Below are 16,318 nucleotides of genomic sequence, written 5' to 3'. Positions count from 1 at the left end.
AACTTGAAATTTTGATAGGAATTACATTGAGTTTATACTGTTCCCTATCATCAAATTGATTGCAAATGAAAAAAATTAAATACCAAAGAAAAGAAGAACAAAGAAAAAGGGATCATAGAAAAGGCAGGAAAATATAAAACAGATTTCTTAAATTGTCTTCTCATCCCACTCATTTGGGGGTTTATTGTCCTTCAATAACATGTTATAATTTTCTCCATAAAGACTTGGCACATTTTTTATTAACTTATTTTTCTTGGTACCTTATAGTTTTTGTTGCTCCTGTGAATGAAATTGGTTTTCAATTATATTTTTTAATTGGTTATTGCTGGTAAAAAGGAACTCCAATGATTTTTTTTCTATGTTAATTTTGCTGCATTAAGAAAGCCAGTATGTACCCCAATGTTTACAAACAGCACCATTACAACGGCCAAGATATGGTAGACCTAAGAGTCCATCAGTAGATGAGCGGATAAAGAAGATGTGGTACACACACAGGAATACTACTCAGCCATAAAAAAGAATGCAATTTTGCCATTTGCAATAACATGAATGAACTTATAGGGTATTATACTAAATAAAATAAGTCAGACAGAGAAAGACAAATACTGTATGATATAAGTAATATGTGGAATCTAAAAAATATGACAAACTAGTGAATGTATCAAAAAAAGAAGCAGACTCAGATATAGAGCACAAACTGGCAGTTACTAGTGCAGAGGGGGGAGGAAAAGGGGCAACATGAAGGAGCAGATTAAGAGGTACAAACTATTATGTAAAATAAACCACAAGTGTATATTATAAAACACTGGGAATATAGCCAATATTTTATAATAACTATAAATGGAGTGAGTTTAAAAATATATAGTCGGATCTTTATTTAAAAATCTGATCTGCCAAGTTAGCCTTTCCACCAACTGAGGGTGCAGAAACCTTCACAGGCTTCACAATCTTTTGCTTAAGTACTGCCTTTGTGACAGCCTTTGAAGCAGCTATTGGAGTCTTTGTAAAACTGTGAATCACTATATTTATACCCTTGTAACTTGTATAATATTGTACAATTACATTTCAATTATTAAAAATCTAACATAACCTTAATAGTAATGCTTGTTAAGAAGAACACAAAAGTCTACAATTGCATTCATCAGACACACAAAATTTCTAGGTAAAATACCATCAGATCACACTCATTTGTTTATTAAAATAATATCATACCATGAAAAAATAGTGCTATAATTTTTACTCAATGATGTACATCAGGACGGACTCAGGAGCTTATTAAAAATTAAAATTCCTAGGTTCTACTCCCAAAGATCAGTTAGGATGGCGTGAAAGCATAACTATTTTAAGTCTCTCCTCTCCCTAGAGACACCGAGGCAATTATGGCATATGTGGTTTTTGTGGGATGAAGACTAAGCTTTAGAAAATGCTGAAGAGAAGTGTGTTTCAGAAATGTATGGGTTATTAATATTGTTAAGTCAATCTCCATAATTTAATATACCTCCTAAATAGAGGGAAAAAAACCACCATAGATTAGTTTCCATACCAAGAGACATTTAAAAATTTAAGAAAATTAAGTAGCAATTAATAATAAACTTAACAATTTGCCATGTAATTATCTTTACCATTAATACCAGGAGCCAGGGAGGCTCACAAATATTAACCAACATTTGTCTTGAGGGTTATTGCATACTGTTGGAGGCAGGGAAGTTGGCTCTTGGCTGTCTAATATATATGCTTACAACAAAGTTACTGTAATTATAATAGTACGGTATTTGTACAGGAATAATTAAGCGGGTGACTGAAGAAGAATATAGCATTCAAAAATGGATTAAAATACTGTTGCACTGGGATTAGGTTTTCAACATATGGATTTTGAAGAACACACTCAAAATAGTGTTCCTAAACAGTTCAGAATATCTCTTTTAGCATTTTTATAGGGATCTTAAAAAATGGGATTAAAAAATTGGGGGGAGTTCCCATTGTGGCTCAGTGGGTTAAGGATCCGACATTGTCTCTGTGAGGATGTGGGTTCAAACCCTGGCCTCACACAATGGGTTACGTATCTGGCATTGCTGCAAGCTGCAGTGTAGGTGTCAGATGAGCTTCGGATCCAGTGTTGCCATGGCTGTGACATAGGCCATGGCTGCAGCTCTGATTAGACCCTAAGCCTGGGAACGTCCATATGCCACAGGTGCAGCCATAAAAAGAAAAAAAGGGGTACCTAATATGTGACGTAGCCAAATTCCATTTAAGGGGTGGGGATTAATATTATACTTAATGGAATGGTACTAGTAAAATGACAGTCCATCCAAGCAAAGAAAAAGACCCCTACCTTATACTATAAAAATGTATTTCAGATAGATTAGATCTCTGAATATAAAAAGTAGACCTAAGAAAATATTCTAATACAGTGCAGGAAAATTAACATACAACCTCATGGTGGAATCAATGGAATGGAACCAATAACACAGAATCCCTAAAACCATAAGAAGAATGACAGATTTTTTTTTAACTTTTTTTTTCTTCTTCAGCCACACCCGCAGCATATAGATGTTCCCAGGCCAGGGACTGAATCTAAGCTGCAGCTGCAACCTACACCACAGCTGTGGCAACACTGGATCCTTATCCCAGCCCATCAGGCTGGGGAGCATACTGCACCTCCACGGAGACAAGCTGGGTCATTAACCCATCGCACAATAGCAGGAACTCCAAAACTTTTTTTTTTTTTTTGATAAGCTATAACATACATATACAAAGAACACAGATCCTAAGCAAACAGCTGAATGAATTAACCAGCAAGAAAGCACTCCGGTAAAACTATCACAAGGTCAAGAAATAGACAACCTCCAGCTCCCCAGAAGCCCTCCTCATGCTTCTTCCCAAAGCACTACCTACTTGTATTGCCCCAAAGGCAACCATTATCCTAATTTTTTAATACATTAGTTTAGCTTTGTCTATTTAAAAACTTTATGTAAGTGAAATCCCACATAACATAGAGAGTTTTTTCTCTTCTTTTGTTTCCCGTGATGCTTATGAGCTTTCTCCATATTTCTGTGTGTGGCTACAGGTCAGTCATTTCCAGAACTGCATAGTATTTCACTATACAAGGAAACAATACCAAGCATTCTACTGATGAACATTTGAACTGTTTCCAGTTAGGGAGAATCAAAAACAATGCCGCAAGAACAATTTTGTCCATGTGTCTTGGTGCACACATGCATGCGTAAGTATATTAGGGATATACTTAGGAGGGGAATTATTAAATTCAAGTGAAATTGTATGCTTAACTTTAGTAGATAAGTCCAATTTTCCAATATGGAAATTACTAAGTTATACTTCAACAAGCAATGCATAAGAATTTGCCTTACGTCACATCCTTGCAAAAATCTAGCATGTGTCTATTAAATTTTGACCAAAAATGATTGATTTGACTTCGTAAAAGTTAAATATTTCTGTATTAATAGAAAAAATGAATGGTATTTACTAACACGAAAATTGTTTAATAAATTAAGGTATATCCAAATCACAGCCTAATAGAGTGCTATGAAAAGAAGTTAGATCACTAGATATTGTCTGGAAGTGATATTCATGATGAGTTACTAAGAGAAAGAAGCATGTTGCAGGGTTAAAAAGCCAAAAAACCAATTTTCACCAAAAGCAAACAAACACCCTCTTTATAATTGTGCATGCATGCTTGTGTGTGCATAGAACATACCAACTAGTTAATATTTCAATTTCAGGGGCTCCAGGAGAGTTAGTTTTAATTTCTTACAAAAATATGCATTACTTTTATAATTAAAAATTCCAATAAAAATGCAAAGACAAATACCTGCAGCCAAAGCAGAGAGTATACCAACCATGAACAAGGCACAGTTCATAGCTGATTTTGGCATAGTTCCTTAAAGGAGGGAAGAGCAGACAACTTAGTGGAGAAACTGTCTCTACTGCAGATTTAACTATTTCGAGAGTTTAGAAGAAAGATCATTTCCTGTTATACCACCCAAACTTTCCAGCACAAAATTATTTTGAACTTGTGATTAGTCAATTTCATTCCTCTTTCCTTGGATTACCTTGAGAGAGCCTTCTAAAATAAAAGGGATCTTTTCCTTCTCTTTCTCTTTTTCTTTTTCTTGATCTGATAGCTCTGTTTTGCTCATTCCTTTGTTACCTATAAACAAAGAAAATTAAACTTCTTAGTAAAACTCTTTAAAGTTTCTTGGAAGGACCAAGCGCCTGGGTTGCAAGGGATCTCCATTCATTCATTTCTGAATTACTTTTTGCCATCTCTAGAGTGGACATCTGAAATAGAATTGAGCTTGATTATTTATTTATTTATTTATTTACTTAGTCCTTTTGGGGGGCTGCACTCACAGCATATGGAAGTTCCCAGGCCAGGGGTTGAATCAGAGTTACAGCTGCTGGCCTACACCACAGCCACAGCAACGTGGAATCTGAGCCATATCTATGACCTACACCACAGCATCCTTAACTCACTGAGTGAGGCCAGGGATCGAACCCACATCCTTATGGATACTAGTCGGGTTCATTACCACTGAGCCATGACAGGAACTCTAGAAGTGAGCTCTTTTAGGGATGAACAACTCACCATCAGTGGAGGCAGTGCGCTCCATTCTCAATGTGTTGAGACTTTGAAGCTTTTATTGAACTGGACTCTCTCATTAGAGCTTTAACCTAATTAATCCTACTTTAATCCCTTAAGATCACACAGAATAAATTTAACATTTCCTTCCATAGAGAAGTCCTCCTCTTGCCATTACAGCTACTCTGCTGTGAAGATTCACATCTGCCCTGACTCAAAGTCAGACCTCAAAGTGAATGCAAAACCTACCGATGTATTCCAATTCCAAATCAACCATTTTCTGAATGTGGTCCTCAGACCCAGATAATTATTAAGCTTTTGGTTCTGCTCAAAAGCAGAATAAAGAAAAGGCAGTCAACCCACAATTCTTCCCATTAATGGGCAAGTATGGCCCTGGACACAAGTATGAGAATGAAGTCTTATCTGTTTTTTTTGTATAATCCCATCCACTATTCCGAGTACTTAGTGCCATCCTGCTGTGCCCGCATCAGGAGGAAGGCTGAGAAGGTAGATGGAATATATAATTTTATGTGTGGGGGGGTCTTTTTAGGACTGCACCTGCAACATATGGGAGTTCTCAGGCAAGGGGTCGAATTGGAGCTGTAGCAGATCCAAGCTGCATCTGTGATCTACACCACAGTGCACGGCAATGCTGGATCCTTAACCCACTGAGTGAGGCCAGGGATCAAACCTGTGTCCTCTTGGATACAAGTTGGGTTTGTTACCACTGAGCCACAATGGGTACTCCAGATTATGTAATCATTTTGCAAAAGGTGAATTCTTCCTCGTTGACTTGGTTTTCTCAGTTTTATTTCAGAATCAAGTCAAGCACAGATCCCTTTGGTAATTGATAGAGGTTGAAAAACTTTGGAAATTGGCTTTGCCTCTTTATAGGAAATCACTCTTAACTTGACTATCAAAAATAATGAATATTGGGGTTCCCATCATGGCACAGTGGAAACAAATCCGACTAGGAAACATGAGGTTGCAGGTTTGATCCCTGGCCTCACTCAGTGGGTGAAGGATCCGGTGTTACCTTGAGCTGTGGTGTAGGTTGCAGACGTGGCTTGGATCTGGCGTTGCTGTGGCTGTGGCGTAGGCTGGCAGCAATAGCTCCAATCAGACCCCTAGCCTAGAAGCCTCCATGTACTGTGGGTGCAGCCCCAAAAAGACAAAAAAAAAATAATGAATATTATTCACACAGAGTTCATTCCCTTTGCACGAACCCAGTGAAATACCTTATTTTCTAGGTGAATTACCTTAATATTTCACTTTTTTATCAAGTATTCTTCCTCCTCTCCCTTCCTGACAGCATCAAAGCCATGAAAATCAACAACAACAAAACCAAAAATATCTACTGATCCAACATCCTGTCAAGTCCCTGTCACAGGCCCCCAAGAATCTGTTTTTCTTTTATTTTTAGAATCCAATCCCCAGTTTGCTCTTTTTAGGAAGGTCTTGTTTTAATCTCACGTTGGAAGCTATAATTACTCATGGAGACATGGTGACACAGAATTTACCCCGTATATTGCCAACAAATCTTAGGTAGGCGAACCCATCAATCCACTGAAATAAAGACGTCTGGCATTCCCTAACATCACATTTGATCTAAACAGGTCAGATCTTTCAGATCTGGCGGGAGGCAGGATCAAGATAAGACTAATATTCTAATCATATTTGGAATGCAGCCATCCTATTTTTTAGGGAAAATGAAGAGTCACAGAAATTCTGTGGACACCTCTTTTTAACCCTGAAATATTCACTGTCTTGAATAACTAAATAAGTAGGAGAAGGTCTTTGGATTTCAAGTATAAGTTCAACTGGTTACTTACTTTTAGATTTTTTAATGGAATAAATTTTGCTAGAAGAAATTTTGGTACTAGCAGAAGATTTCATTTCCAGCTCATTCTTGGTCCTAGTGATTTCATCAGCCATTTTAGATTCCTGATATATAGCTTCTTCTTTTATGATCCAGTCTTGAATGGATTTTGCAACAAGTTCCAAATAATTCCTTAAAAAAAAGCAAAGTAGCTAACAATTATGTTAATATTAAAGTCAATATGTACTTAAGATACTGATTGTCTGAATGAATTTTTCAAAAAGGAACTGATCCTAAATTGCATATGTAACAAATGTAATAGATTCAAGCATACCCTAGATATATTTTGTACAAAGTAGTCATATACGAATATCCAGTGAACATACAAAACATGTTCGACTTCATAATTAAAGGCGTGTAAAGCTAAAAATTAGTTATTTCTACCCAAGCTAGGGATTAAAATGTTTGATAATATCAAGACTTGATGACAGTTTAGAGAAAGGGTCACTTCAATACTGTTAATTAGAAAGTAATATGGTATGATATCTTTTTAGGCTAATTTTATAGCACAATAGGAACTCTCTTAATTGACCACCAGCTAACTGACTCGCTGGATTAGCTGAAAGACTTCAGTCTTGCTATAAAACTTATTGGCCTTGTGAATACCCACGTTCTAAATACTAGACCCTAAGCTGCTTGTGCATTTGTACACAAATCAGCAATGTACCAGTTATCAGGACTCAGCAGTATTTGCTCCCAAATTCATCTATTCTATTTATACTGATTATTGTCATTATTTTTAACTAAATGTTATGTACACTTACAACATAGGAATATCCAAAGAAATTGTTGCTGAAAAAGAAGGTGAAATATTTAAGGTTGACAGTAAAGATTAGTTATTGTCAAATTGTGTGAAAGTGAGGAGTATGTTTTAAAAAATAAAGCTAGATGAGTTCTATACCCAAGTCACTTCACAATTTTCTGTAATTCTCCATCCCTTTTAGAAGAAATAAACTGAAAACGGTAGATGATAATTATAGGTACACAACATCATTTGTAAGGCCAGAGACATCTCAGACTCAACATGATCTTGAAATGAACTCCTGATCTTCCATTCCAAACTGCCCATCAAAGTCCTTTGGCATCTTAGCTGATGGCACGTTGACACTTGTCATCAGGTCAAATCAAACAGGTCAAATACCCTAAAGTTAACTTTGATTACTCTTATTTCTCATGTTCCTCTTCCAATCAGTCTGGAAATCCAAATGATTTTTTACAATACATATTTAAAATACATTCAAAATCTGATCACTTCTCACTTCCTTTACTGCTATTGCCCTGGTCTAAGCCACTACTGCCTCTCACTAGGACACAGGCTCCCAAGTCTCCTTGTTCCTGCCCTCAACCCCCTGCAGTCCAGGCTCAGCAGAGTCGCTAGGGAGAGCCTTTCATCCTTACATCAGATCATGTCTCTCTTATGCTCAGGGCTTTTCAGTAAATCTGCGTTTCAAGAAAACCCCAAACCCTTACTATTGATCTGTGAGGAGGGAACACAGATATCTACATTTCAAATGAGATGACAAAATAAAGAATATTTCAGCATGCCGTAATTCAGGAAGTCGGCCACCCACAGATAATTCTGAAAGAATTACTCACAAATGTACTCCAGCTGCATTAAAAAAATTTCCAAGAAAGACAACATGGGATATAAGTACAAGAGTTGAGGAGAAAACAGTAAAATTTATAATTAAATGTAGACAGCTATTTATGCTACTTATTTGTGATTAAAGGATATTACTTTATAATTGGAAATAAAATTTCTAGGCAATTTCTAAATGGGAAGTAGATTTGTCGTAAAGTTAAAATATGATCAAGATTTTAACATCCTCTATGAAATGATATTAATACTCATTAACTCTAGGTATTATACAACAATATTTAAATATATAATTTAAAAGGGTAAGTGTAACCTCTAGAAAATATAAATAGGACGTATGACTGAAAAAAAAATCACAAACTAAGGAGTTCCTGCTATGGCGCAATGGGATTGGTGGCATCTTGGGGGCACTGAGACACAAGTTTGATCCCTGGCCCAGCAAGTGGGTTAAGGTTTCGGTGTTGCTGGAGCTGCAGCTTAAGCCACAACTGCAGCTCAGATCTAATCCCTGGTTCAGCAACTCTATATGCCAAGGGTCAGGCAAAACAACAATGAAAAACCCCACAAACTAAGAATGAACTAAAAAAAAAAAAAAAAAAAAAAAAAAAAAAACTGAATCTAGCAAAAGGAAGGAATTAGTCCAGAAGTAAAAATATGTTTATATAAAATTAATGGGGAGTTCCTGTCATGGCTCAGTGGAAATGAATCTGACTAGTATCCATGAGGATGCAGGTTCCATCCCTACCCTTGCTCGGTGTGTTAGGGATCTGGCATTGCCCTGAGCTGTGGTGTAGGTCGCACACGATGCTCAGATCTGGCATTGCTGTGGCTGTGGTGCAGGCCAGCAGCTTCAGCTCCAATTCAACCCCTAGCCTGGGAACCTCCATAGGCCGTGGGTGTGGCCCTAAAAAGACAAAAAGTAAAAAATAAAAATACATAAATGGTACGAATGAGGCTACACATACTATCAATAAAATAGAAGTGAATAGATTAAATAGTTTAAAATGTAAAATTCTTTAATATTGTTAATTATTATTAAAATCTTTTAAAAGACAGGAGGTCTTAGAGTGGCTAAAAAAATTCAAGCTGATATTTAGAAGAAATGTCTCTAAAAATCAAGTTGATGCAGAAAAATATAAAGGTGGCAGCTGGTTGACGAGGAAGCCAGAGGTCTAGGTCCTTGATGACTATTGTGAGTAGCTGCGCCATCCCTGAGATGCTATCCAACTAGAGACTTTTTGTTTCAGGAGGAAAATAATGTCCTCATTAGTTTCATCATTGCAGTCGGTTCTCTATGAACATAGTGAAATGCCATTCTTAGTTGACCGACACGTAAAACGATGGAGGAAGTTAAATCAGTACATTCCTCCATAAAGGAGAATTTCCAAAAACATTAACATCAAATATGACCAAGTTCAAGGTGGAAGCATTAAAGGAAACACAGAGAGACATTTTATCGTGTTAACAAAATTACAATCTTTTAAGAAGACTACTTCTAAAAACAGATTCACAAATAAATGCATGCATAGGCACATACACACGTCATATGTCATCTATCATGAGAATACTCTGTTGAATTTTGTTATACTAGACTGGAAAATCTAGAAGTCCTGAAGGATTCCATAGAAAAATATAAAGTATCAAAAGCAACTGAAGGAAAAATAGAAAACCTAAATAGAGAATTAACTTCAGAAGGACTGCAAAGGTTGTAGATAATCGTCTCTTCACCCTTTTGCCCTCACATCGCTCCTATTGGGTCCTGCCATCCAGCTCTGAGTCCCCTAACGCTACATGGTTTTCCATGTGAGGAGTCTTACTATTTGTAAAATCTGGTACTTTATTATGGAAGCTACTGTATGTGTGAGCACAGGGTTAGCAACAGGGCCTTGGAAATGAACTTCTGACACCACTGTTTATTTTGTTTTTTGGAAACTACAGAGTTAAGATAAAGATGGCTGTTCGGACTGCCTGATGGGCTGTGAAACCCCATTGCTGGGGGCTTGCACGGTAGAGAGGCAGCGGGAGTGGCAGGTAGGTCTTGATAGGAAACAGACTGTGGCTTCTCTGGGTGAAGGGGAGCTGCATATACTTTGGTGCTCATTTCAGCAGGCCTACGCCACCAGTGTGGGGACAGAAGCAAAAGAAGTTATGCCTTGGGGTAGCTGCTGAGTCCCCTGATGAGATGAAGATGCTGGTCAGGCTACATTTCCTGCCTGTGTACTTCCCTGAAGCTAAGTAAACACAGAACTGGATGAAAGCCTACCTATCATGCAATTCAGGTTAACTGGAACCCACAATCATGCTGGAGGACCAGGTCACAAAATACTCACATAATCGCCAATGTTACCCATAAGCTTAGCATAACTCTGATACACCTCAACGTGTTACATTTTATGCATTTGGGAGACTATTAATTATAAACTTTGCTGAGAAGTAAATTATAGAACACGTCTTATAAAATAGGTTACTGAAGGAGTTCCCGTCGTGGCGCAGTGGTTAACGAATCTGACTAGGAACCATGAGGTGACGGGTTCGATCCCTGGCCTTGCTCAGTGGGTTAAGGATCTGGTGTTGCCGTGAGCTGTGGTGTGGGTTACAGATGTGGCTTGGATCTGGCATTGCTGTGGCTCTAGCATAGACTGGTGGCTACAGCTCCAATTAGGCCCCTAGCCTGGGAATCTCCATATGCCGTGGGAGCGGCTCTAGAAAAGGCAAAAAATAAAAAGTAAAAAAAATTAAATAAAATAGGTTACTGAAAGACAAAAATTGTAGGCCACTTATTTTATTAAGTTATAAAAGCTAGGTAATAAATTGGTATGTTGGGTTCTATTACTTAATTTGTGATATCTGAGGCAAAGTGTATCTAATATTTTTACTTGGGCAAGGAATGGGAAAAGGCACATTTTCCTAGGGTTTGGATTTTTGGGGGGACTCTATAGATTTTGTTTCCTCTGTTGACTGTTTTTTTGGCTGTGGTGTGCAGGAGCTTGATGTGGGATCTCCATACTCAGACTGGGGATTGAACCCAGGCCACAGTGGTGAAAGCATCAAAATCCTAACCACTAGACCACCAGGGAACTCCCTCTTTTCCTTTTTAAAACATTCACTTTTCTAACAATTTCTTGTGGTACACAAAAGTACGATTAAAAGATATGATCTCCAGGCATTTTTTCCTATTAATTCACATTTTTCTATAGACCGTTTGGGATAATAATCTCAACTGTCAATAATATTTTCCTCTCTTTCAAGTCTTAAGCCTTTAAGGTACTTTCATCTATCTATTTTGCTGATTTAGATCTTCATTGAATTTTGCTTAGAATTGGTGATAGTGGTTATCTCTGTTTTGTTTCTACTTTTATAGAGCATTCTTGTAACTTTCTCATTATGAATGATGTCTACATCTTAATAGCTTCAAAGGCATTCAGAAGACAATGGGATAATATTCTTCGATGTGCTAAAAATTTCCCTGTCCATCTAGAACCACATCCTGAGCAAAGTTATCTTTCATGAACAAGGTTAAAATGCAGACATTTTCAATAAACAAAATTGATATTATTACCCAAGATCTTCATTACAGCAACTTTTAAAGCCCTTACTTTAGGAAGAATGGCAATGTTAATTTACACAAATGCTAGATATCGAAACAAATATTAATGATACTAACTTGTGGGATAAAAACACCAGGATAGAACTAAAGTCTTAGATTATAATAACAATATGTGGAATGAAGATATAAGTAATTTAAACATTCTTGTGCTTAATTATTTGGTAGGAAGGTAAAGGCACTGACTTTAGACTTTTAATTTGAAAGTGTATATCATAATATCTAAAGAATAAATTAAGAGATATAGTATATAACTGTCTTTCTGGTAGTAGTAAGAAAATGAAATTAATTCAAACAAAATAAAAGAGAAATAAAGAAATTGAAAAAAGAAGAAAATATAAGCACAAAATTAAATGGTTGAAATTAATTCAAATATATGAACTAGATTCTCAACTAAGAGGTAAATATTGCCAGGCTAATTTTTAAAATCCAGCTATGTACAGTTTATGAGAAGTAAATGTACAGAAAAGGATATACCACATAAAATGTTAGAGGCTTATAAAGTTTATCACCATCAGACAAGATACATATGATAAAATCTGTGTAGATACATCAATATCAGACCAAAAAAAAAAAAAACTTGAAAAGAGCAAGACTGAAAGAGCAATCCTAGAGATAAAGAGAGATTACATGATGATAAAGTCTTGATAAGGAAGATAACAATTCTATTCTTATTTTGCTTTGTAACATAACCTCAACATGGATGAAATCAAAAATTGATAAATTTATAGGAAGATATTGACAAATTAACATCACATAGTGAGTGTTTTCAAAAATCATTTTTCTCATTAATTGACCAAGTTTTTAAAAATCAGAAAGAATGGAAAATTTTAAAAATATAACCCTGTAATGAAAAACTGGAGAATATACTTTATTGTCATGCAAACCTGGAGTACTTGTAAAAACTGATGACATATTAAGCAATAATAAAGCAGATCAACAAATTTCATAGCATTGGTATTCTATAGAATATGTTATCTGACCGCTATAACCTGAAATTATAAACTTTAACAAAAATTTAACTCACAGCCAAATGTTTAAAATTAAAACTCACATTTCTATACAATCTACAGGTCAAATAAGAAAGTATGATAACATAGGCCGAACACTCTCTGACACAAACCACAGCAACATCTCAGATCCACCTCTTAGAGTAATGACAATAAAGACAAAAATAAACAAATGGGACTGACTTAAACTTAAAAGTTTCTGCACAGCAAAGGAAACCCTAAACAAAATAAAAAGACAACCCATAGAATGGGAGAAAATATTTGCAAATGAAGCAACTGACAAGGGATTAACCTCTAAAATTGATAAACATCTTCTGCAGCTCAATAGCAAAAAAACAAACAACCCCATCAAAAAAATGGGCGGAAGATCTAAAACAGACAATTCTCCAAAGAAGACATACGGATGGCCAAAAAAACGCACGAAAAGATGTTCAACATCACTAATTATTAGAGAAATGCAAATCAAAACCACAGTGAGGTACTACCTTACACAGGCCAGAATGGCCATCATCAAAAAGTTGACGAACATTAAGTGCCGGAGAGGGTGTGGAGAAAAGGGAACCCTATTACACGGTTGGTGGGAATGTAAATTGATGCAACCACTGTGGAAAACAATATGGAGACTCCTCAGAAAACTAAACATAGAATTACCATTGGATCCAGCAATTGCACTCCTGGGCATCTATCCAGAGAAAACCATGACTCGAAAAGACACATGTACTCCCATGTTCACTGCAGCACAGTATACAGTAGCCAAGACATGGAAACAACCTAAATGTCCACAGAGGAGTGGATATAGAAGACGTGGTACATATACACCAGGGAATATTACTCAGCTATTAAAAGGAAAGAAATAACAGCATTTGCAGCAACATGGATGTGGGGGGATGCACTGAGGGGATGGAAATGCTATAAAATTTGGTTGTGATGATTGTTGTACAACTATAAATGTAATAAAATTCATTAAAAGATAAAATTAAAAAAATTTTTTTTAAAAAGCATGCTTCTTGGAGTCTTCCATGTGGCATAGTGGGTTGAGAATCCGGCTTTGTCTCAGCAGTGGCTCCAGCCACTTCTGAGACTTAGATTCAATCCCCAGCCCAGCACAGTGGGTTAAGGCTCCGGGTCGCAGCTGCAGCTCAGATTTAATCTCTGGCTCAGTAATTTCCATATGCTGCCAGGGCTGTCAATAAAATAAAAATAAAAATAAAATAAATAAAATAAAATAAATCCTGCTCCATCTCAGTCAATGTAAATAAAAATTTAAGAAATGGGCTCTTAGAACTTGCTTCTCATTCTGCTGTCTTTGCACCAGCAGCAACTCCGGAGCTTGTTAGAAATGTGGAATCACAAAATGATTCAGTTATACATACATATATATCTTTTTTTTTTCAGATTCTTTCCCCTTTAGGTTATTACAAAATACAGAGTAGAGTTCCCTGTGCTATACAGTAGGTCCCTGTTAGTTATCTGTTTTATATACAGTAGTGTGTATATGCTAATTCCAACCTCCTCTAATTTATCCTTCCGATGATATTTTCCCCTTTGGTAACCATAAGCAAAAAAAGAAAAGAAAGTATGTTGGAGGAGTTCCCACCATAGTGTGGAGGGTTAATGAACTGGCTTGGCTTGCCTCTGTGGTGTTGTCAGTTCGATCCTTGGTCCAGGAACTTTCATGTGCTGTGGGTGTGGCAGTAAAATAGAAAAAAAGGAAAGAAAAGAAAGTATGATGGAAATTAGAAATGAAAGATAATAAAAATTCAATCAATCAGGTATTTTGTGGTGCTGCTTAGGTAGTATTTAGAAAGAGATTTTGCCTTAAATGCTTATGAAGCAAGAAACAACAACTCAAAAGCTGGAGATAAGTTTCTAATTTAAGAAGTTAGATAAAGAACATCAGAGCAATCCAAAGACATTAAAAGAGAAGATATAAAAAGATGATAATAAAGATGAGAGTATAATTAAAAAAACAAACAGAAGGGATCAAAAACAATAGATGATTTTTTAAAGAACTTAACAAAATCAGTAAATCTTTGGCAAGACTGGTCCAGAAAAATATAGAGAAATTACAGATTAAGAACATGAGGAATTAAAAGGAATGCAGACAGATGTACACAATGAGACAAGAGCATGCTGTAATTAACTGTCTGCCAGTAACTTTGAGAACAGGTGAAATGGTCAAATTCCTAGAGAAATTGAAATTATCAAACCCAATTAAAAAATAAATAAAAACCCAAAGAGTCTAATAACCATGAGAACAGCTGAGTCTGTAAGTAAACATCTTTCCAGGTCCAGATGTTTTCATCTGCAAGTTTCACCAAATGCCAAAGGAACATAATACCTTAGTCTTGCACAAACTCTTTCAGAAAATCAAAATATAGAAGTCAAAATGGAGACATCCCTCCACTAATTTATGAGGCTAATAAAATCTCAATACCAAAGCCAGACAAGAACATTTAAAGAAGGGAAAATTATAGCTGAATCTCATCCATGAATACAGATGCATATATTTTAAACAATGTATTAGCAAACCAAATGCAGCAATTTATAAAAGAGAAAACATAACGAACAAATTGGATTTTCATGGGAATGTAAGGTTGAACACTAGAATATCTATTAATAAAATTAAGCACCTTAATAGATTAAAGGAAAAAAAAAAAACACCTAAACTGATGCAGAAAGATCATTTGATGTGATTTAATTGTCATTTATGGTTAAGAACTCGGAACAAACTAGTAATAGGAGAAAGATTTCTAACCTAACAAGGAATATTTACATAAACCCTACAGCAAAACACAAAAACATACTTCATAGATAGATGAATATTCAAAACAGAGATTAAGACAAGACTGTGTTCTAGTCAGCAAAGAAATGAACAGCATAATTATTGGCAATGAAAAACAAAACAAGAAAAACACAGTTCAGGAGTTCCCACTGTGGTGCTGTAGAAACGAACCTGACAGATATCTATAAGGATGCAGGTTCAATCCCTGGCCTCACACAGTGTGTTAAGGATCTGGTGTTGCTGTGAGCTGCAGTGTAGGTCACAGAAGCGGCTCGGATCTGGTGTGGCTGTGGCTGTGACTGGCAGCTGTAGATCCAATTCAACAGCTGCCTTGCCTGGGAACGTCCATATGCCAGGGGTGCAGCCCTAAAAAACAAAAAAATAAAGAAAAGAAAAGAAAAACAAACAAACCCCCTGCCCCCATAGTTTAAGATATTAGCTTGGTACACTTATCATGCACCTTCATTTAAAAAAAATTCATTTTATGACTTTAAAATGTGTGCATTCCAGTGTATGTGTCTATGCATGCACACAACCTCTTTCCTGAATTATTCTGTAAGTCCAAGTCCATCCTATCTTTCCGTATCCCTTAGGACTAAAACAATGGTATACAAATAACAAATACTGAGTATACAGTAACCAGTATTGAAAAGGAATGAAATTGTCCTCATTATCAATGAGGAGAGAGAAAAATTTAAGATAGGAAAAAAAAATAACTAAGGAGCTAGGGAGACAAAAGAAATGACTGCTTCCTAGAAACCTCAGTTGCTGACTACATATGTTCCTTGGCTGTCCTATTTTTGAGTCTTCCCTAGATCAAGCGGAGTTACTCCAGACCAGAAT

General features: G+C 36.3%; 1 protein-coding gene across 1 annotated transcript in view; it reads right to left on the bottom strand.

Annotated features, from left to right (window-relative positions):
- The window catches only part of SPAG17 (sperm associated antigen 17), a 229,749-nt gene that overhangs the window by 96,711 nt on the left and 116,720 nt on the right, over positions 1–16,318 (bottom strand). The window contains 2 exon segments of the mRNA XM_021089972.1: positions 4,071–4,168; positions 6,433–6,611. Coding sequence (XP_020945631.1) covers positions 4,071–4,168; positions 6,433–6,611 — 277 coding nt within the window.

Source organism: Sus scrofa, chromosome 4 (genome assembly GCF_000003025.6).
Source record: "Sus scrofa isolate TJ Tabasco breed Duroc chromosome 4, Sscrofa11.1, whole genome shotgun sequence".
Lineage (NCBI taxonomy): Eukaryota > Metazoa > Chordata > Mammalia > Artiodactyla > Suidae > Sus > Sus scrofa.
The sequence above is the reverse complement of the archived record's forward strand: the minus strand, read 5'-3'. Positions and strand labels throughout refer to the sequence as shown.